Genomic DNA, 25,985 nt, shown 5'->3' with positions numbered 1-25,985 from the left:
GCTGAACCCTGATGATTAAAAATACAGAGAAGAACACAGCCACGGGAAGATCTCTGGAACTGGCAGTCTTACTGTATAAGAAGGTGCTGATACTGGAGGTGCTGCATTTGGATCAGGGCCAATTCTTGTTGCCTAGTCAGACGCTCTTGGTCCAGCTCGCCCTATGTTTAGGAATAAAACATTAAACTATTTTAACATACAGCAACAGTAGCATACTGCAAATGCAAGCAATATAAAATTATGCCCTGTTCTGAAAAAGCGAAGCAAATAGACTAACACCTAGACAAAGATTAACATTTACAGGCAGTGTGTAGTACAGTGAGTGAAATACACAACACTTCCATGTATCACAGCACAAAGACTAAGCATTACAGTCACAGATGTGACAAAACTCCCATTCTTAAACTGAGTGTCTTTTCTCATCTTAAAAAACGTAATTCAGCACAGGCTTCAACTTTAGTGCTCAGAGCACCTGCATTTAGAGGACAGATAAGTTGATATGTACATAATTCCATTTCCACTTATTGCAGGACTATTTGAATATTTTAACTGTCTCATAATTACCAGATGTGGAAGTGGTGCTGGACCTGGAGTGAAGGGAACCCTGCCCCACATTTTCATGATGTCTCCAAGTGGCTGAAAAGTCTCATCACAGGCTCTCTTAACCAACAGCGACATAGTGAAATATCCAGCCTGGAACCACTCTGCCATCTCCTGATTACTGAAAGGACCTGAAATAACATCAACCAACACACATGGGGGGAGGGGAGAGGAAGGAAGGCCAAGTTAAGCTTACTGGAAACAAAAGAGCATGGTGCTTGTTAAAGTAATAGTACCTAGCATCAGGCGATTCTTATCCTTCTCATCCACTTGTCTGGACAGTCTACATTAGTCTGCATGCAATGCTGGAGTGTCAATGCACATACCTGGATCACTACAGCGGCCACAACACTTGCCCTTTACTGAGAAGTGTATGATGGCTTTTACCATGCAACAGAGGAAGATGAGTCAGCTCTGAGATGAATGGTGAGCAGCCACAGCACTGAGGGGCTCAATCCAGCTAATGTACATCCTGCCGTGCAGCAAAGCTCACTTCTTCAGGCTTAACATCAGGTTAACAGTTCCAATTTCCAGTTCAGACCTCAGCAGTGCTATCAGCTAGCAGGTACTAAGATCCCAAGCACCACTGTGCCCGCACACAGATCAAAGGTAGCTAAGTGATCTTAGCCAGTTTCAACCCTTGCCTTCAATTTGGCAGAATTCACGTTTCATACGAACTTTGCTTTGGAACTGACTAAACGAGCAGAACCCCCCTCTGGGTGTACAAGATGAAATTTTTAAAGATGTAAGGGAGAAACTGGTTTTCTCATTATCTCAAAAACCTACCAATCTCTCTTTTTCTTGAGCAAGATTTCAGTCACTCCCTTCAAAGGAGAAACTCCTTTTTCCTAATTCCATACATCCAACTAGAGACAAAGCCAATACAAAAAAAGTAAATTCTTTAACAGAATAACTACACAGAAGTGTTGCAAAAATATTTTCTGAAAAGCACAAGTGTTTGTTCAGTAATTCTTGCCTTCTCTGTATGAAGTATCTCTGGAAGTTAATTCCTCACAGAAAATGTGAAACCACAAGCCGCATCCCAAGAGAAAATTATGTGGGAGCATTCATTTCTGGAGTTCAAATTCAAGGGATCACTTGTTCCGACAAAAAGATGTTAAACCATCACTGAGCATTAAACACCCAGTAGCAACTGACAGTCTGAAGCACACTAAGCAAGTGTTATATGTGCTATACGTTTAGCACACTTCAGGGTTTTCTGTTCACCCCTGGAATCTTAAAGATGTGTAACACCTGCAGGCAAGAGACTGGCACTGACCCCACAAATAACACACCCACGAATCCTATCTAGTTCACAGCTGAGGAAGCCATTTGCACTAAGCAACATTAGAAGTTACTACACATAATGAAATACAGCACATAAGGAACTTATTCTTCAACTGCATTTTTGTGAGACAGCTATGCAGCTGCTTAAGCAGAGCCCTAAGACGTAAAGTGCTTTTGGAAAGGAAACATGCAAGTATCTACAGGAAAGGCCTGTTGCAAATTGTGTTGAAAGAAATGAGATGACTTAAGTGAAAATGGCAAGCATGGAACAGTTGGTATTACAGGAACTCATCATGCACTGGACTGCAGGTACAATTAAAATTGAGACTATGCATGAGCACTGGCTTGTGAAAATTTGTTCCCTTTGCTCTGAAGAAATTCTCCTTTCTTGAATACTCAATGTCTTTGGGCTGAGACTGGACAAGTGATTTCAATGCTTCTCATTGATTTTTCAAGATGTTTCAGCATTTGCAAATTCTTGTTTTGTTTCCCTTATTATCTGCAAATCTGAGTAACTGTTGGCATGAAAAGTTTAGTCTAACCTCAATTTACAAAAACATGAAGGAATGGCAAACCTTAGCCATAATATTTAATTCTGGACACTGAGTATGCTGATGGGGGCAGTGATGGGTAGAAGGATCCATTTTCGAAACCTAATTCTATGGAGGTAAATTCCCTGTGCTGCCTTTCTAACAACAAACATCAGTATCTGCTGGTGGTAATTTTGTGGTGAAGTCTTTAACAGTTCTGTGAAACAAAAGAGGAAGTGTAAAGGGCACAGACCTACCCTGAATTTCTCCTTGTGGATCTTTGTAGTACCACTTCTGCATGGCTTCATGGAACAATGGCATAGAGGAACCCTTTGCTCTGTGCTCTTGAATTTTTGCTGCTAGTCTTTCATCATCAACAGCACTGTCCTGCAGATATGCCACCATTTTCTCTGCTTGCTGCAGAAGACATCAAAACCACCAAGGAATACAAGAGTTAGTTGTGTGCTGAGAGATTCCAAAATGACTGTGGTAAATACAACAAGCTTGTCGTACCGAGTGCTCAGAACTACGAACTACAGGCAACTCAAGGACTGGTGTTACAGCACCAGAAACCCTTAGCTCAGTCTGCCACCTTGTCAGAATCATGAATAAGCATAGTTTGCATGCTTAAGTAAAGGTTTAGAACAACTATCTACAAGGTCCCACAAAGTATCATCATGATAAGGAACAAAACACATATGGAAGCGATAGCATAGAATACGCTCTGCTTCCTGGCAGTCACTCAACTTCCACAAATGGAGTTGGCACTTGGCTTACTTTTTTTTTTTGCATGCACATCAAGCATACCATGAAACAAATGACAAAGCTAATTGACAATATCCACAAGCCCTGGAACCTGTAGCTCTTGATCACTGGGTACAATACTGTTACTCAGAAAACTACTACCCTAACCTTGAATTATTCTCTGAGAAAATCACGGAGGGAAGAAACATTGCTTCAGAAAACATTGCAGACTATAAAATTTTATCTGCATTTTTGTTTTTATGCACTTCAAGTATTTCTTGCATTCCACATTCCTCCAGTCTCATGGTTGTTAACAAAGGAATTTGAGAAATTTTACCTGCTCTAGGTGTTTGAGGCCTTCTTCATCATCTGGGTCAGTGGGAATGTTGCCCATGCCTGGAGCAGCTGTGACAGGTGTCTGAACTGGTCGCAGAGTAGGATTTGAATTGGAAACAGGAGGAGAAAGATGAGCAGGAGAAGCTGTGTCTGCAGAAATCTGTGGCAAAGGTTGAGCAGCAGAAGCCAAATCTAAAGAAAATTTTTAAGGTTAGCTCAGTATTTTTAACATAAATTAGAACAACTTTTAGGAACTTACTGTAGAAAGATTTCAACAGCCCAAAATTAGCACCAAAGCAGTATTTTCAGATCTTCCTGTAAATGACTACACAGTGGTACCCTTTACTGCGCAGGCACCCAGCCCAGCCTTCAAGGAACAAGCAGTTTAGTTCTAACAAATGCAGTGCTCAGCACAGATCAGCACATCCTGTTCCGTGGCCACACACATTTGTCCAGACTGCTCTGCTCTACCACAAGGCACACTGGCAATTAGCTCGTGTTTCACTGGACTGCATTGCAATTTGAAGTATAGGTGGGTGCACTGCAAGCATTTGAATTAGCATTTCCACTAAATCCTATTTGTATTTATTTGTAGACCAGCTGGTCAATTCTGGATTTTCATCACCATAACCCAAACCTTAAGGAAGGCTTGTAAAATCACAATGAGTAACAGAAACCTAATGAATTAATCGATTTTATTACCTTCCCCTCTGTTGGACATTTTGGCTGGTGGTGTATTCTCTGTTCGATTCTCTTTATCTTCTGTTTTTTCTGTTCTTTCTGGGACAGACTCCTCTTTCCTTTCAAAAAGGCTTGTCTGCAGTGAGTCTTGTGGCTGGGATTTTGGTGGGGTATCTGACCTGGCAGCTGGCGAAGATGTTTGGGCTGCTTCTTCTGCTGCTTCTGTAATATTGCATGGTTCTACTTAACTGAATTTACAGAAATTCTACACTGTAGCACAGAACAGATGCGAGAGAAGTCTGCCTTACCTGCCACTATTCTATCTGTTTTCTCCCCCTCTTTCTTAGTGGTCTTCTCATGATCTTTGGCTTCTTCATTGTGGCTCCCTTCAGAGTCAGATCTTTCTTCCCCTTCCTCCACAGGTCGGAAGTCCATTTCCTGTTCCTCTGGGATTGGCTCCTTCTGTACCTTCTACAAAGTAAACAAGCATCCATAATCCACCTGATGTAACAGGACATTCGCTTAAAGTGAATAAAACACACAAGACAGCTTTTTTTTTTTTTTTTTTTTACCTTTAAAGAAAGAAATGCTCCAGAGGAGTCAAACGTTCCCATTTCTTCCTCTGCATCTTCTAAGCACCACTCAGGTAGGCTGTCCCTGTCATCATCCATGCTGCCACTCCCACACCGCACTCGTCGATAACCCCGTTCATCATCTCGTTCCCGGAAATCAAATTCAAACCTCCGTCGTCGCTCCATGTGCTCTCGCCAGCCTGCAGAACGAGGGCCATCTAAGGTGGGGGGAAAGTAACTTTACAAGACAGTCCCGGGGGTACTAGCTTACTTGGAACGGGTGGGTGGAGGTGACAAACAGTGACAAATTCAGAAAGCCACTATGGGGTACAATCCAGAAAGCCACTATGGGCTATAAAGCAGGATCTTAAAGGACAAGGGAAAGAAGAGGACAAACTTACCAATAAGGAGGAGACTTTTAAGTATTCTACATACCCACATTATAAATAGTATTACGACCATTAAAAGCACCACATAAGGCTAAAAAAGGTGGGCTACATCATCTACAACATGCTGGAGCAAAGTAAGGCAAACACTGGATGCTGATTGAGTTTATCAACCTCCTTCTACCAGCCACCATTGACTTAAAGATCTAAGATGTTACATTTTCTCCTACACCCTGCGCAAACCACCCATGCTTTTTTCCTCTAGCCCTCAGAGAGAACTTTGTGCATATGCATGGAAAAGAAGACTGATGACTGTTCAAGTCCTTCTGAAGGAACTAAGTCTCCTGAATGGTAAATTTCAGTCATGGAACATGGAATGATAATACATAAGGGAAAGAGGAAAAACTTTCCAAATTTAAGCACAACTTTAATTCCATTCTAATATATTCAGAAGACAATCTTCATTCAGCCAAGCTTAATAAAGTCATCTGACTGCAATATTACTAACTTTATGCTGGAAAGAACCTTCAGCCAAAGAAAACAAATTGGGAGCAAAAGCATTGTAAACAACTTTCAAAGCTCTTCATCCAATAGAAATTATTTTTACCAGAAAGGTACAAAGTAGAAATGAACACATTTTAAGTTTTTAGTGCTTTTAATGGTGCCTGCATTCTGTTCTAGAAAAAAAATGTCAAATTTTGTGCAGTCAGTGGAAATCAGCATTTAGTCTAGCTGTGTGTCAAACGGTTACCAAAAAGTTAAGAAAAAAAACATCCCCCATTCTGTTTGTTTCATATGAATGAAGCAAGTTTCTACAAACCCCCCTAAAATATTAAGACTAACCATGCAAAAAATCCACCTTTGTCTCACAAGAAACTAATAACATGGTCCTCTGCAAATACTTTGAATTTTAATATTACATTTTATCAAGGAAACATGAAAGGTTAGACTTTAACAGAGCCTTTGCTATACTGTATGTGCTTATTTGTATATAGTTTGTATACAATATAGCTTAATCTAGTTACACCTTCTTAAAAAATAAACATCTTAGTATGTGAAACTCAGTGTTCTGAGGCAAGCCTTTTCATGTCATTAATAAATAATGAACAGTAAGCTTGCACTTATTTCATCTGTCTGCTTTTAAATAGTTCTTAGCATCTCCTAGGCCTATTATGTCAACATCCTGTTCATCAATAACTACTCAGAAGACGTGCAAGTGAAGATGGAGGCTCACTGAAGATGCACTGATGGAGTAAGTACTCCAGAGAGCTCAAGTAATAACCATTTCATGCACTGTCTTCTGAAAAGAATGCCAGCATCATGCTCCATGCACCTCTGCTTGCAGCTCAACCTTTGAAAAGCCTTTCAAAAATAAAAAAGAGCAGCAACCAGAAAAAAAATCTTTATGAAATTACAGATTAAGGACTCTCTAAAATGCTTTAAGACATAAGATCTTAGTAGAGCTGCTTCAGGGAACACAAAAATCTTATCAGGGAAGTTTTAGGCAAGAGATTATTCATATTCCTTCAGAATGACTTGGTAACAAAAAAAAAATACATCATTCACTAGTTTTGAGACAAAAAAAGGTTTGCATCTGTATCTGATAAAATGGACTTGCTCTGCAAATTTCAAGGGCAATCACTGTATGAATACAACAACTGGAATAGAAGAAATAAGGGGCATTTTAGGTAGGCAGTCACTAAATCATTAAAAAAAAGGATGGAATTTAAAGCTATGGTCACATTCCTCTTACAGATAGTAAACCCAGTTCAACAATCCTTTTAAGATCTATGATAAGAGTGGTACCAGGTTTACCCAGCACAACTAGCAAAACAACTTTTCCGTTGTAAAAAACAAGGAAAGAAAACTTCACAGACTTTTAACAACAGTGCACAGACAGCAGCAGAAAAAAGTAGAAAACCCCATAAGCTCTGACTGGAAAAGCCTGGTAATACAATCCAGACCATTTTCATGCTGCAAAAACAGACAAGTTTACATCCTTCTGCATTATGTGGCAGAGGATGGAAAACAGTGTTGGGTTCATCTATTTTTAGAAGTCAGGCAGATTCCTTTCTTCACTTTACTACCAATATTCAGAATTTTGCTCACTTGTAATTAAGTATAGCCATCTAACAAGGGAACTGTTTAAACAGCACATACACAAATCAGATTTCTTCTAGTACGTCAAGAGACTTAGATTTAGCTATAACTAAAACCACAGAATCTAGAAAATCATGCTTATGGACACAATACTGTTGAAGCAGACTTAGTCCATCCTCTTGACCCTTTGTGCCTATCAAAAAAAAGCATAAAATGAACAGATTTAGGTCAGCCATCCTGCAGTAAACACAGCTGAAAGACCAAGAGGAATTCACAAGCTGGAAAAACTGCAGCCTGTGGGAATTTAACTATTCTCTGTTTAACAAGAGAAGATGATAAACTCAGGCATGACAACTGCTACGCTCTTCTAAACTGTTCTCACCCCAAAGTAAAAATCAAACAGCACACAATCACCTAGGTAGCATGCAGAGCCAAGTCAAAGGAAGGTCCAACTGGACAGATGATAGTGATACTCTGAGAAGACATTTATTGATTTCTGGCAGGACACATCATCAGTACTATTATCTAACAGCAGGAAAAGTACAAAAAAGTAGTTTAAGCTACACCAATTTGAGTTAAACTCACTGTTTACTGCAAGGGTGCAATTAAAACTGTTTTGATGGTTCTGGAGCTCCTACTAACACGAAAACTCAAATACAACTCTGACCAAAGGTAAGAGACTAGCTATCAGCTCAGTTCTCTTCCATCTCAAAATGAGCGACTTCTCTGCAGGTTATCAAAATAAAGAGGTATAATAAAAAGCCTGTCGTAAGAAAATTAACTTGTAATTTAAGTTAGCTGTCCACTACAGCAGAAATTCAAATAAGCAGTAGTATTCCCAATGATGGAAGTAAAATTAGTTTTCAAAACCTTCCTCAGAACATCTTCCAAAAAAGAGTTCAGAAGATGAATGAACTTGTGAACTTCATTGTCTCTGTGCTTCCTTTTAAGCTGAAACATGCAGGCTTGCACTCTCAAAATACTCCACTCCCGGGTAACATGCTACATCTGATTATCATGAGATACTATCTTAGCTGGCTTGTTATCTGAACTACATAACACAGTAGCAGTGTCTAACGAACAATCATGACCAAACATTGGGGAAAAGAAAATGACCTCCTTCAAGATTTGCCCTTTAGCCCTGCTCTAAAGAGAAAGCATCTGATAATACATCTACCCTTGGGCTCACTGCTAAATTTTAGTACAAGCTAACATTTGTTTGAGGGCAGAGTAGTACACGGCTGTGGACAGGGTTAGAAATAGAGGTAACAGTTGCTTGCATTGTAGAACTCTAAGTCCTTTGAGACGTTCATAAGGGTGATAAATCCCATTGTGAGAGCAAATGTGACCCTTTATTTAATAATGAAATTAAAGAGAACAGTCATCCACCTCAGCCACAGAAGTGTCTCGTGCTTCCCTTATTTCCCTACGAAGGTGTAAGAGCAGGAGAGCCACAAACCTCCCTTGGTTCCTCAGAAGCTTTATGTAAACAAGAGATACTTCAAACCAAGATCCCACAAGAGGCATAGTTGGCTAGCAGCACCTTGTCTTAGCAGCAGAAAAAAGCCTTGTTTCAGCCACATTACTCAACTCTCCTGCAACTCTGGCAGAACAATGCTGGTAAGCAAGTGAACCAGACTGACCTTGTCAGGCCAGCAAGAGGGACAGCAGCACCAAAGAGATGCCTGAAATTTAACAAGAGATGGGACATCCTTGTAACTACCTACAAGAGGTACAGAGCAACTTATTTTGAGATCTTCCAAGAATGCCTGTTGGTATTGCAAGCACCTTTTGAAAATCAGAAAGAGATGAATAACCTGAATGGTTTAATATCAGCATTACTCCATAACCTTAGATATGCTCCCTAACACATGTAACTGCTCTCCCCTCAGCACTACCACCACAGAATAACCGTACTACGAAAATGTGATTTCAGACACCTGGTACACAACAGAGGCAAGCACATACCTGAAAAACATTGCTTCCTTAAATATATTAGGGCACTGAAGACATTAAAAAGAAAATAAAATGCTAGTATTTTTGTTCTCACTAATGGTTTTGTGATCAGGAGCCCCATGTAAGCTGACACAATATGTAGTTCTTTACTGTGAGGCACTGGCACAGACTGCCCAGAGAAGCTGAGGATGCCCCACTCCTGGAAGCGCTTGAGGCCAGGCTGGATGGGGCCCTGAGCAGCCTGGGCTGGTGGGAGGCATCCCTGCCCAGGGCAGGGGGCTGGAACTGTGGTCTTTGCGGTCCTTTCCAACCCAAGCCATCCTATGATTCTGTTCCTAACGACCAAAACTACAAGAACCTTACCTGGTTTTGGCCTAAGCCTTAGGCCATCTTCCTTCTCTCTACTTCACCCAGGCCCTGATTCACCCACTACCATTTCTTTATAACCATGGCTGTAGTTTTACTCCTGATCTCCTCTCACCTGGACTGTGAGGACGCCACCTCTCACCATCCCTCCGTGACCCAGCCAGACGCCAGCCTCCTTCATCATCTTCCCCATTTTGTTCCTCCCTGAAGATGCGCCAATTCTCGCTCTCAGAGCGTATAAACTCGTGTTTCCTCCCCGTTGCTGCTGTCCCACCTTCCTCAAAATTCGGTCTCACTGCAAAGAAAACACATAAGTGAACATGCATCCAGTCTAGAAAAATGCATCCAGTCTTCAGGTATCTATAAATACAAAGTTTTTAATCTTGCTCCAGACAAAAAGCACCAGAAGGAGTGACAGGAGTCTAACAGAAGAATGGAAGTTTAGGGAAGGAAATGTCTGACAGAGGGAGACAGATTTAGTAAATTCCTCCACATCATAACGTACCTTGGGATGGAAAGACTGAGCAAAGGGGCGTGGGTACACATACAAATACTATGCAGAAGAAAGCAACATATACAAGCAGCTCTAACATTGATAGGAATGACAAAAGAAAAGATGACAGATTAAGAGACATAGGGAAACATAAAAGGTAAGAAGCCAGAGCATGCAGAAAGAGTAAACCACTGTATCATGAAAAGACTCATGCTAAAGGAAAGTGAGGATACAGTTAAAACTGTAAACATTACACACATTTTACATAAACCAAAGATATTTTCTACTTGCATATTAAAAAGAATATGAGCTATGTATTTAATCCAATAAGATGTACTTCATTCTTGCAAAATTTTAGGAAGGATTTTAGGAAGGACTGAAAATCTAAAGTAGCATTAAGGATTAAACAAAGTGTTTTACAGTTATATACAGTTACATGGTAGTGTTAATATTACCCTGTGAATACATCTTCTGGAGAGCTTAGGTCAGTATGTTAACACAAGTAATTATGCTCAAGCTTAAGGAAGAACCTGCCAAAAATTTAGGAGATTGGATAGTCGTTTAGTTCCTCATTTACACTAAGGTGTATTTAAGATGAAACCAAAGTCCCAGGTACTTAACAAAAGAGCAACACTGTCACAAAAGGATGATATAGATCACTTTCGTAAAAAGAATCCACATTATATGTCAGTAACTTGAGCTAGACACATGCTGCTCTTACTGTTGACTCATCCTGATGAGGGGCCGCTACTGCTGAAACAAACAGTAGTGCTAACTTCAGGACATATGGATCATGTATTTCTTCAGGTCTGTTTAACTGCGTAGCACCAGAATTTTCACAGGAACCCTGATGCCACTTGACTGATAGCATTAACCTAGCTAATTTGAAATGTTGTTGTTGTTGTTGTTTTTTAGTAAGTATTCAAATACCAGAGAAAGGTACGCTGAATTTTCCTTAGGTCTTAAAAGCCAGAAATAAAATAAAATATGTAGTATAAAGATTGTATAATACACCTGCTTGCTTAAGACGGGAAGAAATGTCTGCATTAAGATTCCTGCAGTAGAAAACATTTAAGTGACATTTTAAAGAATTTAATTTAGGAAGGGCCAGAAATTGTTCCCTCATTTTTTCCATCAACTGAGAAAGCTGCATGTGAAGAACGGGAAATGCAGAGAACCTGAAATGCTATGGCTTACAGAGTGTCCATTTAGAAGAATTCAGAAGTTTTTCATACATAAGGATATTGCATTCTAGAGACAGAAAACAAAACACTGCCTTTGGACCTTGCAGTATGCTCAAAAATAACCAACATCCCTTCTCCACCATCTCAAAACACTGACAGAAAACCCCTTTTCCTTTCTTCAGATCAAAGTTTTCACTTACCGTGAAAACCCTTTCAGGGAGAGACTGTGTTGGAAGAGTACAGGTGAAACTACATCAGAGCACAAAACCCAAGATGTTTTCAGTTTCTTCCAGTTTCCCACATTCCAGGTTCACACAAAATACTTTCCTAACTGTCACAGGAACAAGTTTCTAGAAGAATTTATTTATTAAGGTTGCGTGGCCTTGACCTAGCAAGTAAATAGGAGAGGCAGGAAACACCCCAACAATTAAGACAAGAATTCTTCCATCCTGAAAGTCACCTGATGACCTCAGAAAGGTAACTCTGCCACACACTCTTTTTATGTTGTTTCTATGTAAAGAAAAGGCTAAAAAGCACATGGGGGTAATTTAAACTATATCATTGGTATCAAGAGACAGTCTCAGTTATGAAGCTGAATATAACTCAGATACACATTTCCTTCAGCGTCGTCAACACCTGCCTAAATAAAACCTCTGCACTTGCTGTGCTCCGAGAACGAAGTTTTTAAAACAGTGTATTTAGGGAAGTCTTCACCTAATAGAAAACACAACAGCAGAGCCAAGCTGTCTGAAAGCAAAGTACACAGAGATCATCAATAGAGCAGCCCAGGAGAGAACTGCAGTCCAAGAGATCAGGTGAGCCTAAGAAACAGAGGATAACGAATATGGCTCATTCTTTCTCTGAATTTTTGAAAAAAGGCACCTTTTATACATTTTATTCTGCAGCACATGACACAAGCTTGTTTTTCCTCACTGAGGGTTACCAACAGAAAAGTTATTCAATTAGCTATTTTCAGTCTTGAAAGTCTTAAAGACACATCTATTCTTTTCAGAAGAATTCACAGCTATTACCTGGCACTCATTTAACACAACATTAATTTGGGAAGTTAGAGAAGATCCTACCAATTAAGAAAAAATGTCATTTCTTTCCATTGTTATTAAGACTCCCAAGACTGCTCTTTAACACTAGCAAAGTATCAGCCCATAGGCTCTACACTGCTGATGCGAAAACATTTGGGGTTTCAAAGTAAAAGGAAGTAGACTTCATAAAGAATATTATTTACTTTAAGAATATTGTCTACTTTAAATATAAGAGTGAAAGTCTACTTTGGCATTGAATACCCGTATCACTCATGATTTAGCGAAGTATGCTACAGGCATACTCAAGGCAATTCAGGTTTTCTTGTTCATAGTCCTTAAGACAGCTGGTTTTGCTCCCAAGATTTAAACTGCCAAAGTCAGGTTTTGTGTCCTGAACATGCAGGAGATGCTACCCCCCATTTCCCACCGTAAAGTCTGAAACACACACCTCCAAAGAGGTGACATAACTTCAAATACTGTTTCCCAAGACCAAAAAGAAGAGGGGATCCTGTCTCTCTTCTGGTTTTAAGTTATACAGCATTAGAAAACTAAGAAACAAGAGGAGAGTCACTTAAAGGATCAGCATTATATGTATGTGAGGATGGCATCACCTGTGATTCTAAAAACCTTTTTAAGCAAAGCAGCACTCCGGTGTGTTACATCAGGTGACTGACCTGACAACACACTTCTGTGGAAACAAAGAAAATGCAGTGTATCGGGACATAACTACCTTTCCTGGTACTGAGACACCACAGCAATCAATATTCAAAGACAGCAAGGTAAGTGTCAAAACAGATCAGGCTATACGTGATATTGAACACGACCAATCAAGAAACCAGCTCTGTACGAAGTCCTAGTATATTGCCTTTGCAAACTGTTCCTAGATCTGAGAACACTCATTTCAGCTGAAATGACTTAGTTCACAGAGTCAGAATTTGGCAATGTTTTAAGGATGAAAAAACTAAAATGCAATCTATGGTTTTGCTTTGGACTAATTGACTGGACTTCCTGAAGAGAAGGAACAATAAAAGGGCACCTCTGTTCAAGTCTGTCACAAAGCCAGCAATGGTGTTTACAGAAAACTTCAGATAGAGCCCAGCAGTATTCAGCCAAAAACAGCCTACAGCTGTGCAACATGGAGTGGAAGGGAGACTAACTGTAAAGAGCAAGACTGGGATTTGGGGACAGTCCCACAGCAACGTCTTCACACAGAGGACTTACTGCTGTAACAGCAAGTAACTGACATTCCCCATGCTGTCCTGCCACATTTCCTATGACATGCTCAGTGTTCGGAGAGAAGCAGCAGGAAAGCGATTATGGCAGCTACGCCATTTCCTCTGAACAGGGGAAAAACTAGGTGAGTCTACCGAGTACCTGAATTTGCTCTACTCCTTCTGCTACACACTACACATTTCCGCAAGAATAGGATATAGGATAAAAAGAATCCTTTGCAGCTTGTGTTTTTAAAGGCATTCACATAACTTTGCCTAGATTATTTTGTAGCTCAATTTACAGAAGAAAAAAAACAAGTGGCCTTAAGGTAACAATTCCAAAGACGTGCCACTTTCTCATCTGGACGGCACCTGACATGCTGGGGACAATACAGGAATAGATGCATAGTAAAGTGACTCACTTGGAGCCAAAGCGAGTAACAGAAATCAGGAATTCTGATGCCAGTTTTTCATTCCGTATTTTCTCTCCCTCCATAAATTTTTAATCCCAGCAGCAGGTCTCAAAGGCATACCACTCAAATATCACTCCATTTTTTCACTAAATCCACCATTAGCCACTGGCATGGGTATGCATGAGCCACTAAATTCTAAGACATTAACAAAAGACTTGAATTCTGTAACACACACCTAGAAATAACATACTATAGCTATTTCATCTGCTGTACAATCACCCTGTTTTCAAGATATTCAGTTGAATCAGATTAGAAGACATTCAGCTGGACACCATAAGCTTTCTAGAGTGCAAAGTACGATTTGTAAGAATAGGGTGCTTTAAAAAAAATGCCCACATCACCCTACTGGTGAATAAGAGGCCTTCTTTAGAGGAAGTTTGATTTGCTGGAGTGTAGAGGGAAGAGTCAAGGGCAGATCACATCACATTGTCCTAGCTGCTTACCAACGTGGTGGCACTACATTTGCACTGCTTCTGAAGGTCACACCATGCCTATCCCCATTTTCAGTGCTGTGCCTGAACATGTATTAAAAATGTTCCATGCTAATGAAGCAAAGTATTAACGTTTTGCAATTTAGGGTTGGGGGAAGGTTAAAGAAAAAACGAGGGAGGATTTTGTTTCCTAAGCAGGAAAGTCTACATTAATAATTTTCCCAGCAGGCCTTCAGTAGTTTTACTGCAAACAACACAGCCTTTGTTTCTCAGATCCTCTTACATCTGACGTTCGATCAAAGCCCTCACATCAGCAGCTCACAAAGGGGGGGGAAAAAGTGTGAACTACAACTGCATTACAATGTTGTCCTCAGAGTTCAGTTTAGTAGTGCAGCATGACCGCCACTCCGCACATTCCTTCAGCTAAAACATCTTCCTTAGAACTCTTCCGGCTTGTTCCAATTTAAGTGAGAGAGAGAAAAGAGCTGAAGTGAAAATGGTTTCACTTGCTACATGGAATCAGTTTCACCACATCTTTAAAGGCAGCAACTTACCTAATCTGTATTGTTTCATTCCCAGGCTTTAGCAAAATCCTGTGATTAATTCCATGTTTTCACAAAGGAGCAATGTGGAGGTGCAACAGAAGTGGCCAGATCTACATCTTCTGACTAGCATTAAAGCTACATACAGTTCAGCAACACCCTCTGGAGACCACAGGCTATACTATTTGCTGCAGCCCCTGCCTTTTCAAAAAACAAACAAAAAACTACTGACACTCAGGAGCTTGGGACTTAAGTAGAAGAGGAAGTAGCAGCACTAGAGAAGCAGCAATGAGACTGTTTCCCTTTTCACTTCAACAAACAGTAGTTGACACTGGTTAGGAAGGAACTATCACAGAAGAGTTTGTATTTTAGAGCAGCAACATCAGAGCTTTTTCCACTCAGCTTTTCCAGAGGAATTTTGGCCATCTGAATTTTCAAGTAAAACTTTTAAGATTATACAAACCTAAATAATGATCTTGATTAAGGAGGGGAGAGGAAAATGCACCCCTTCTCCAAGTAATGGTTTGAGGATTTCTCCTTGGCTCCTAAGGGTTTGTGTTGGGTAAAGAAATGCTCCTAACAAACCAGCATTCTTTTCCACATGATCAGAGCTAACTGGCCCCCCTGCAGGCAAAGTGACCAATCGAATCAGCTTCAGATGAAAACCAACCCCCCCCCCCGCATTATAAACAGAGGAATGAGACATACAAACCCCCTTTTTTCCCCTCCTTTTTATTTTCTTTATTTTTTAAAAGGAGATCTCTACCAACCATTTGTAGGAAGTTTCTTGCCAGTGCTGGCCCAGTCCCTTCTCTGGAGCCCAGGTGTTCCCCTTCTCCTGCATACAGGCAAACCCTTCCAAGACCGGTAAGTACACTTTTTTTTTTCCTATTATACATTTAGAAATTATTCTGTCATTCCATAATGAAAGAAACTGAAGTTGCTTCTCAGGGCACAGTTTTATTTCTAAGACTTGCCAAATTAAGTGTCAAAAAAAATCTACTGAAAAAGAAAAAACTCTCAGATGACCATGGGCATAACAGCACGCAGCAAAACTAAAGTCAGCATGCAATGTTCTTTCAGAAAGCTTTCAAGATGAGAAGTATTGGTAAGACTCTGCACTGCTCTGCCAACAAGGGAGCGTTGCAGCCTACTGCTAAGGTAACCAGGTGTTACACAGACAAGCGATAGAAGAAAATCATCTTCCTCTTCTTGCTGTGTTCATCAACTTACCATTTAACTGCGGTTCCATCCTAAATTAAAAAAAATAAGCTCCATCTATTCAAGACCACTTTTATAATTTCCAATCACATCTCATGCCTTTGATCACTTTCAGTCGCTGTATTCTGACTGTGCTTATGAACGTGCTGTTGTGAGCTAGCACTACTGCTTAGGGAACCATGCATGAGCAAGTATGAATTCCCACATCCTAGGAACTGTCATTCTAGACAAGCCCTTGGGGAGTCTGCATCACATAGTGCAGGACTGCTCTTCAAAACCAGCTAGTTCCACAAAAATGAACAGCAGACTTCTACAGACTTACATCAAATAACATCCTCACTCAACTCTAAACTTACTCTATTATTGTCATTTTGTATTAAGTATTCTTGGTGAAGTATTCAATATATACCAGCATTTTAAAACCTTAAAAATGTTTAACCAAACTAGTTTAAAGTTTTTCTGCTTTTCTAAAGGTGGACAGACTAGTTGGCCCAATGCTTAGATGCTACTTCATAATAATTAGGCTTTGAACATGCTATACTATGTATAATGTTTTTTCACACAAATTGTACATTACAGACCTTCCCAAAAATCAAGTCTCTATGGCACAGAACAGAAGACTTCTTAAAGACATACTCTATTCACCCATCTCATCCTTTTTTTTTTAGTGCATTCTATAGTAAACAGTCACACAATGTCAGAAGAACAAGCTCTCACATCCAGTACTTTGAGCTATTTGCTTTGAAAAGCATGACTTGGGCCCAGCAAATTCAAGTTCTCATTTTTACTACTACTTTATACATGTATCAAGTCCTGAAAACTTATCTTAATTCTGCAAACCATTTGGAAAAAAAGGTTCTGTCACAAACCACTCTCATTCATCTAAAATGAAGAATTAGCTACAAAACCTAAAGGACAAACATGCTTGAAATGTTAACTATCCTACTAACGGCTGCAGCATAAACTTTCAATTAAAGTAGCTATACTAACTGAATTTCCTCCTACTTTTCTAAGATCCCCTAATGCAAATTGTATGATCCAGTCATGCTGACAATACTGGAAAAAAAAAAAAAAAAAAACTTTTCCTCATGTTAATATCAAAGCATCAAGGATTGCCAACCAATGGAAAAACAGTAATACTGAGATTTTAATAGCATGAAAGTGCCTTGAACTGGTAAACTTAGTTTGTTCCTCTTGCAAAGTCCAGAGGCAGTAACACATCTAAATGATCAAAGCTTACAGCAATCAACTAGATGTTTAAATCTGAAACAGCCACAAGATTACCTGGACCCAGGTCAAGTAAAGAGGGAACGTACACACTCTTGGAAGGGGCATGCCAGCATCACTTGGGTTCTAGTAAATCTTCAAATTCTGCTACACTTGTAAGCAGGTTTTACAGTTACTCTCAGCCAACAGCAGGCCCTCTTGACTGCTTTGCTGTTGTAATGAAGCAGCACACTGCCCCAAATCCCTTCCATCGTCAATTGGAAGAGATTTGGTGAAGAGTGGAAGCTGGGCACGTATGGTAACACTGTAAAAGTCTCTCCTGGACAAAGCTCCACATAGAGGCATTCAGGCTCCTTAAAAGGGTTGCAAGTGCATTAGGTGTACCAAGACAAAATCAGGCTGAAAGCGTCACTTTCCAGTGCCTTCAACTGGGAAGGCAAACAAAGAAAAAATGAAGACTGCTGCAAAGGAGTCCCCACCAATCCTACTGGAGTTGTAACAGCTGAGCTCCTGCTGTCCAGAGAAAGGCTAAGTAAGGGATGCTTAAAAGATGAGGAAAGCACTGCAGTAGTATAAAGCCGCAATGATACTTCAAAAGAAGTGTCACAACTCAACACAGACTATCTCAATAAGAAAGGCCAAGTGCAGGAGGACAGGTGTGTTGGACTACAAATTTCAGAAATGCAAACAATATTACAGAGCTGTGAGACAAGATTTTTATTACATATAAATCAGTGGCATGTCAAGTCAGTTTAGAACCTGTCTAACTGCTACATGAAACCGTAGTACTCACCTTATCTTGATCTGTCTTACAAGATTGCATAAAAAAGCCATAATGAGGAACATCAGTAGTAAAGTAAGAGGTTTAAAAACAAAAACAACTAAAAGAATTGCCAAACACACTAGAGTTGGTGGTAACCACTGAATTTTCAGAAGACTGGAAATTTTAGAAAGGATTAGGATTGGAAAGGATTAGAAACACTGAATGCAACTTTAAGACTGGTCAGCAGGTGAAGAGAGGTTTAGACGTCATATTTAACAGTTCCTGCCTTTCCACTGAGGGGTTATCAGAAGGAACAACCCAAAGTCACAGTTTCACAAGCCAGCAACAAGGAAAAGCCAAGCCAGACAAACAGCACAACATTAACGTTAAAAGATGACAGAGAAACTTAGATTGGAAATTCTGTGCATTTAGCAGTGGAAACGTATTACCCAACAAACAATGCAGAAGTCAAGGTTGCCTATCTTTCCTAAAACATACACTATTTCAAACCGGGGTTGATGAGAGGATATCAAGGAGCATGCTGTGCAGTGGACTGGATCAGACCAGGTGTTCCAAACTGTACCTCCCAATTTTATTCATCAGCATCGGAGAAGAGGATACTTAATTTTTTGACTACAATGGACAAGCAAAAAAGTATTCAGAAAACAGTAATTCTAGTTCAAATCTGAAGTCACATTCACTATTAAGTTGACTGTTTTTGCAAATTCAGAGGTCTGATCGTCCAGCCTGAGCAAGCTATTTCCCAAAGGGCAGCTGTTCTTTCACCTTTCGTTCTGAACCAATTGCATTGCTCTTGGAGCCTCTTTGCAGTTTCTTAGCAGTTTTCCCCCCAAGAAGTTCAGATTTGTGGTTCTTAAAGTCATTAACAACTTCTGCAAAAAACAGGAACAGTTTTTGAAACAAAGCTTCCAATGTTATCGCTGCCATCTCATCAGCTACCTAATATTTTAAGCAGTCCTAAGCAAGAAAAATCAGAGGCCTGTATCAAATGAGGCCCGAGCAGTTACCTGGTTAACCTCACAGGCAATTCCCCTGCTCAGAGTCTCAAGGAGCACCGAGAAGGGACCACTGTTAAAATGCAGTGCTGGAGACTAGCAGAGGTTCTTTCCCAAGTACCTTTGAATTGTCAGTAATGGATCTTCCTCCACAGAAAACATCCTAGAAAGCCTGATTATGAAGACTGGCTAGATTTTTTCAGAGCTTTAAGTGAACATTAAGTGATTAACCACCACCCTAGAAAGCTCCTTAATCAACAAAATTGAGACACTACAATACTGACAGCATTTTGCTGAGAGTAACGTCTGCTGCTTTTGAGTACTTTACCTTAACATTGGTATTTACCTTAACATTGAAATGTGGAAGATCTGAAGCATAGCCAAGGAAACATACTACATGAAGTACATTTTTCTTTTCCTCTTACTGTATTTAACACCGTAAATGAGGATTCTGCCAGCAACCAGTCAGTACCAGATTCACATTCTGTTGGCGTATGTTTTACAAGTCCAAATAACATGGAGGCTATGAAGCAGATGCTGCCCTCCAAAATACCATGAGAATTTACACACACTAGTGTTTTTTTTTTCCAAGAATGCATGAGGTTGCACCCAGAGGCATTTTGTTCTGTAAGTGTTCTCCTCTATTCAAACAAGGGAGTGCTTCTTGTAAGCACTGATCACTCTAAGATAAAACCAAGGCACCGCCCACAGTTCATTCTGCACATGGTCCCCACCATCCTTCCTATTTAAAGACAACCATTTTCCAGCTCCTTCAAGGTAGTGCTCTTCTAAATCTTAGCGTCAGGACTGTGCTTTACAGCCAAGTCACTAATCTTCTGGTACATGAAACACCTAAAATTGTACTCAGGCTACTGTAAGTTTTATAGCAATGCAGCAAGACTCAAAGTTATTTAGAAAGCTATAGACTGACTACACCACAGATCAAATGCGGAAGAATGTGGCGGGGAGGAGAGGGGTTGTATGCTGCATGGACTATGGACAGAACACACACACCCTACCCCCCCTAGGAAACAGTTGTACAGATGAATCTCAGAAAGGCCACTGTATTCTTTGGGCACAGGGAATGGTTTTCAAACATTTACTGCAGACATAGAATGGAAAGTGGAAAAAATATCAGATGCCACTCAGGCCATCAGCTACCCTAACTCCTTTGACTACAGCATGGATAGTAGAAATAGTTGAATGACTTTGAGAACCCACAGAAGTGAAAAAAATGATATTAAGCAAACTAGTTGCGATGTTAATCCTCATACTTCAGCATGCATTAAGCCTAAGTAGAAGCCAAAGAACGTTTTGTAGTTACTTAAGTTTATTATCAAGATGAAGTACACAGTCACGAAAACCACTGGTTTACAGGATCGAAGAACACATGACAGATGTGGAAGTATTTCTTGGAAGTCTTTTCCAACCTTAATGATTCTATGAAGGCTGGATGTGGTGCTTAGGGACATGGTTTAGTGGGTGATATCAGTGGTAGGGGGATCATTGGACCAGATGATCTTGCAGGTCTTTTCCAACCTCTATGATTCTATGTCATGTTATACCTTTCATCAACTCATTCCAAAATTCAAAATCTTTAAATCTTATGTTTCAACATAAAACTAAGATGGCATTCTTGGGTTGGGGGGAATCCAATTCCTCTAGCCTGTATGTACACTTGTATTACACACTGAGATGGCTGCAATTCAGAAAAAAGTCTAAATTGATGAGAAACATACAAATTTGATTAAACATACCATGTAAAACTATGACTTCCAGAAGTTACATATATTTTGAAAATCCTCTTCTATTCTGTAAACAATCATCCTCACAGCCATCTTTAAGTAGGTCGTGCACATTATGATGTCTATTTTACATGAACCCATATTTATTTTAATTGTACCATGTGAACATTACCTATTTAATACTAATAAAATTTATGGATTTGGGTGGCCAGTGTCTTTTCAAAGACACTCAGCATCTCTGACAAGTTTGCTAAGTTTTGAGGTATAAAATTAAACTGTAAAGCCTAACACAAACACAAATATCCATTTTGCTTCCCAAATATCTAATTCTACCTTCACCCCCCTAATGCCCATACACTTGCTAACCTATTTTCTTTCCTATTTGGACACAAATAAAAATACACTGCTTTGGCAGACAAAGTTTCCAAGTACATTAGTGCATTTTCAGTATTGGTTTCCTGTTCTTTCTATCCTATGCTTCCAGAAATGAACTCAAGGCTCACAGAAACAGCTATGCCCTGAATACTGTAATTCTACTTAGTGGGTACAGACAGCAGTCATTTCCTGAGCTAGAAAACTTTGAAAGGAAATCTGTTTTGTTAGAAATTTGGTAAATTACAGCATCCCCTAAAACGCATAATCATGTTAGAAAATAACAATAAACATTATTTTCACAGTAGCATTAATAGTATGCATAATAGTATTGGTAAACTACTATACTCTGCTTTAGTTACAAAAATTAAACTGATCATTACAGAACTGAACCAGTAAAAGACAAATCAATTTCTTTTCAGATACTATGTGCCTAACTCCTTCCCCTCCTTCAAAGAGTTAAAGCACGTGACTCAAATATAAATTTAGGAAGGTAAAGTATGCAAGTTTTATATAAATGACTAAGCAGGGAAAATTTGAAAAGTAGTCAGACTTTTAAACTTAATCTTTTTTAGCAAAGTATTACCACAAACAGTGGTAAATTCCACTCCAAGCTCCTGATTTAATCTTCTCCGGATTGCAATGTATAAGCCCTCCTTTGTTGGCTGCGGTATTTCAACCCCTGCTGATGTGTCAGAAACTGTGAACATTAGGCAAAATACAAATAGGCTGCATTGTATCAGACTATTTTCCTTTTTTCTCTTTTCCAGAAGATGAGAACAGATATGATAGAGAGCAATAACACAAAATCCAGTGCTCCCCTCCTGACCCGAAGATACTTGAGGATGGTCACAAAGGATGGACACAGCACATTCCAGATGGATGGTGCCCAAGGAAAAGGTCTGGCATACCTCCGAGATGCATGGGGAATATTAATGGACATGCGCTGGAGATGGATGATGCTTGTCTTTTCCGCATCTTTTGTCATTCACTGGCTAGTCTTTGCAGTGCTTTGGTATGTGCTAGCCGAGATGAATGGGGACCTGCAGTTGGACCATGATTCTCCACCTGACAACCACACTATATGTGTCAAGTACATCACCAGTTTTACAGCTGCTTTCTCTTTCTCGCTGGAGACACAACTCACTATTGGTTACGGCACTATGTTCCCAAGCGGGGACTGTCCTAGTGCTATTGCTCTGCTCGCAATACAGATGGTCCTGGGGCTCATGCTGGAAGCCTTCATCACAGGTAACCTTTCACATTCAATCTTTAGCTACGGTAGGTTTAATGAAGCCATTAAATAAATGAAGTCAGAAATAAATATCATACTGATATTTAAGAGAAAAAAGAGTTAAGATCAGTCACTAAAAGGATAATGAGATTTTAGCTATGTAATGTTAAACTCCTTTCGTTAAAAGGCATAAATTAGGTGGTGACAAGATTTGTATTAGAAAGTTCCACTATTTGTTGCTTGATACTTGTGGTAGCTCCCCACTTTACAGTCTTAAATAACTTATTATACCATAATCTCTTCATGAAGAGAGATTCTTTTCAATGGAATTAATATGTATAAAATCAATTTATTTTGATAGTTATAAAGTTTATTTTTGTGTAGGTGAAGTATTTTTGATGAGATTTTTATTCATCTTTAACTCAATATTCCCCAGTACCCAATGTAACAAAAAATTTTAGGATGACAGTCATTTGGAGATATTTTAAGTTTCTTAAAATAATTTTCAGGTTTAAAGTATTTCAATAGATCTAAATAAACAGGTTTACTGTACATTAAGAAATATCTTCTCCAGTGGTAGCTCACCAAGATTACGTATTCTTGCTAATTATAGTACATAGTAAGAGGACAGCTTAACAGTTTTCAAACAACGCAGGCTGGCACTAGGAAGACCACATGCACCCAAGTCTGTTTCTGATCCTTTGGACTGCTTTATCTAGCTCAGTGACTGTAGCCAACCAACCCAGGCACAATGCTCATATTCACCATGTTCCTTCCCATGACACAGGTGCTTTTGTGGCAAAGATCGCCCGACCGAAGAACCGGGCGTTCTCCATCCGCTTCACCCGCTCTGCTGTAGTGACCCACATGGAGGGGAAGCCATACCTCATGTTCCAGGTGGCCAACACACGCTCCAGCCCGCTCACAAGTGTCCAGATTTCTGCTATTCTTTACCAAGAACAGGAGAACGGTCAGCTGCACCAAACTAGTGTTGACTTCCACCTAGACAGCATTACTTCAGGCGAGTGCCCTTTTTTCACCTTTCCACTGACCTACTACCATTCTATCACTCCATCCAGCCCACTGGCTGCTCTCCTCCAAAGAGAGGCTGCTCACCATTTCGAGCTGGTCATCTTTCTATCGGCTGTGCAGGAGGGTACTGGAGAAATGTGTCAAAGGAGGACATCCTATCTCCCCTCAGAAATCATGCTGTACCATCGTTTTGCTGCTGTGCTAGCCCGCAGTGCCAAAGGTGAATATCAGATCAAGATGGAGAATTTTGACAAGACAATTCCAGAGTTCCCAGCTGTGGCTGACTCGAAGAGTCCCAAAAGGACTGCCAAGGAGATCCGCATCAACGGACAGCACGCTGACAGCTTCCAGCTCTCCGAGACTGGCCTCACAGATTAGACAGAACAGACTTTGAACTTTGTGCCTTTTTTTTTTTTAATTGTTATTACATTAAAATTTCAGGTCCCATTTACAACCTTCCTTCCTTGGCTGCCACCATCTAGTGATCTTTCTCATACTCCCGTCATTCTAATTACAAGGTGATATGCAGAGCGAAGAGAACTGGTGTGCCCATGTGAGCTGGGGAGAGACTGGATTAACCACCTAGAACAAAGTCAGGTACAAGAATCACAGTACTAATTCTGGGAAATTAAAAGAGCTACCTGCTGAATTCACCAGACTATGATTAAAGCTGCACTGACCCTGAAAAGGAGAGACCTCCAAAGCTAAACAAAATCCTAATTGAACAGCTTGTGACAAGGACAGCAACAACACAAAAAAAATCACTCAAAACCAATATAGGGTCATTCAGTAAATACATTAGTACTGGGATAAGCAATTCAGTTGATCCAAGACCCTAATTTTTCTGTTCTCTTAACTCTTTGGGGATATGGGGTTATATCAGTTTTCAGATGGCTGAACTGACTCTTCGAAAGTACTGCCAATCTCTCATGGCAGTGAAAAGCACCCCTGCTGTGCTTGCTTGTTAGTCAAAATTGTAAATACTAACTGTAGTTCTTCATTCTGCCAAGTAAGAGGAGAACACATCATCTCAAGATAGGTCTATGAAGACGCTATTAAAAAATCTTGACACATATGGCAAATGCTGCAGTGGAAATTTTTTTTGTATTTGGAAACAATGAATAAGTTATTTAGGAGTGGAAAACAAACTATTCTAAATGAATTAACGTGCTCTTTTGAAAGGACAGTACATCTCATGTGTTCTCAGCTTTGTGCCGCTTCTGTCAAGTAGATCTGACCCAGGAGGATGCACTACGCCCACATGAGAAGGAAAACTGCATCCATTTATATTTCATGCTTTTATCAATATTTGCCTGTACACACAGCACAGAAGTATTTACAAAGACACTTGAATCAATTTTAAAATAAAAAATTAAAACGAACTATACATGACTTTTGTATTTAAGTGCCTCAAGCCTACTGCAATTAAGACGATCTCAGTAAGACATTCTAAATAATTTAAAAAGCTAAAGCATAAATAATTATCCATCATTCTATTTACAAGCTCTTAACAAAAGCAATGTCTATTATGATTGTTCATACCTGAACAGTCAAGTTCCAAAAAAAGTAAAAGTTGTCTTTCAAAGGTAAAAGACACTTCCCAGAAACAAAGATGGCACACAACTTCCATTTACAAATGAAATACTCTACCAAACATGCTTCCTTTAAACTTAATTGGTCAACAGCAGGAAAAAAAGGTCTGAAGCCATCTGTTGAGATACCATTAACTCAACTCTTCAAGCCTCAAAATTCACTTAAAGTGTATTCAGAATGCAAAAAAGCTGAGCAAAAAGCCACTTTGTCTTAGGGTCCATACTTCCAAAGCTCTGTAATGTGATGACTGAAAATACAGCACAACTCTTCTGTGCCAGCAACTGCTGTAGTCGCTACAGAGTCACCTTCTTCCTTCACAAATGGAAACAGCAGCCTCAGAGAGCCATTTCACAAAGGAGGAAGAAATAGGCAGAGGGCCTGTGTTTTCAGTGCAATTCCACTCTTGTTCCAAACTTGTTTAAAAATTGCCTCCCTACATTCAAGATCTTAGAGAGATCTGGTTTTGTTACAGATATTCTCAGAATCTTTCTTGGAATTTAGTTTTATATAGAAGTATTCACGAACACTGTGGAGCTTGCAGAGCAACACTATCAAATTACATTGCCTTCATTCCTACTTTTCAGTTGTTGACCCCACATGCAATTTAAAGATCTTTCCTTCCACCTTTCTATCAGTACCAATAATTGTCAAGTATTTCCTTCTAGCATTTTCTTCATGTCTCATGTCCTGTGCCAATATAATGCATTGAGAAAAGTCTTACAAATGGAGAACCAGGTACAAGAGCAGTAGAATACATCTGTGTCCGTGTTACTTCCGTGAATTAACCAAGAGCAGTGTTTTGTGTGAAGTATTTCTTCTGTATCTCACATACTCCAGTCTCAGACAAACC

The 25,985-nt window shown here is 39.8% G+C and overlaps 2 protein-coding genes across 9 annotated transcripts in view; one reads left to right on the top strand and one right to left on the bottom strand.

The window, feature by feature from the left end:
- The window catches only part of GIGYF2 (GRB10 interacting GYF protein 2), a 78,682-nt gene that overhangs the window by 17,924 nt on the left and 34,773 nt on the right, over positions 1 to 25,985 (bottom strand). For 6 of the 8 annotated variants that reach the window (XM_080605056.1, XM_080605058.1, XM_080605062.1 and 3 more), the window contains 8 exons: positions 9,674 to 9,853; positions 4,751 to 4,968; positions 4,487 to 4,649; positions 4,200 to 4,400; positions 3,499 to 3,689; positions 2,675 to 2,834; positions 565 to 731; positions 73 to 161 (listed from right to left, as the gene is read on the bottom strand). In XM_080605056.1, coding sequence (XP_080461182.1) covers positions 73 to 161; positions 565 to 731; positions 2,675 to 2,834; positions 3,499 to 3,689; positions 4,200 to 4,400; positions 4,487 to 4,649; positions 4,751 to 4,968; positions 9,674 to 9,853 — 1,369 coding nt within the window. The remainder of the gene's footprint in view (positions 1 to 72; positions 162 to 564; positions 732 to 2,674; positions 2,835 to 3,498; positions 3,690 to 4,199; positions 4,401 to 4,486; positions 4,650 to 4,750; positions 4,969 to 9,673; positions 9,854 to 25,985) is intronic. The other 2 variants (XM_080605059.1, XM_080605063.1) reach the window with 1 other exon arrangement.
- Positions 9,860 to 24,116, top strand: KCNJ13 (potassium inwardly rectifying channel subfamily J member 13). Its single transcript, XM_080605128.1, has 2 exons — positions 9,860 to 22,527; positions 23,298 to 24,116. The coding sequence occupies exons 1-2, from the start codon at positions 22,050 to 22,052 to the stop codon at positions 23,918 to 23,920; spliced, it is 1,101 nt and encodes a 366-aa protein (XP_080461254.1). The 5' UTR covers positions 9,860 to 22,049; the 3' UTR covers positions 23,921 to 24,116.

Source organism: Anser brachyrhynchus (genome assembly GCF_964034855.1).
Source record: "Anser brachyrhynchus genome assembly, chromosome: 9".
Classification (NCBI taxonomy): domain Eukaryota; kingdom Metazoa; phylum Chordata; class Aves; order Anseriformes; family Anatidae; genus Anser; species Anser brachyrhynchus.
The sequence above is the reverse complement of the archived record's forward strand: the minus strand, read 5'-3'. Positions and strand labels throughout refer to the sequence as shown.

What these genes read in the sequence shown, in the direction of transcription:
- KCNJ13 (XM_080605128.1), top strand. Translation starts at nt 22,050, where the DNA reads ATGAGAACAGATATGATAGAGAGCAATAACACAAAATCCAGTGCTCCC. An exon ending in GCTGGAAGCCTTCATCACAG is followed by an intron (nt 22,528 to 23,297) that starts GTAACCTTTCAC and finishes CCCATGACACAG; the next exon opens with GTGCTTTTGTGGCAAAGATC.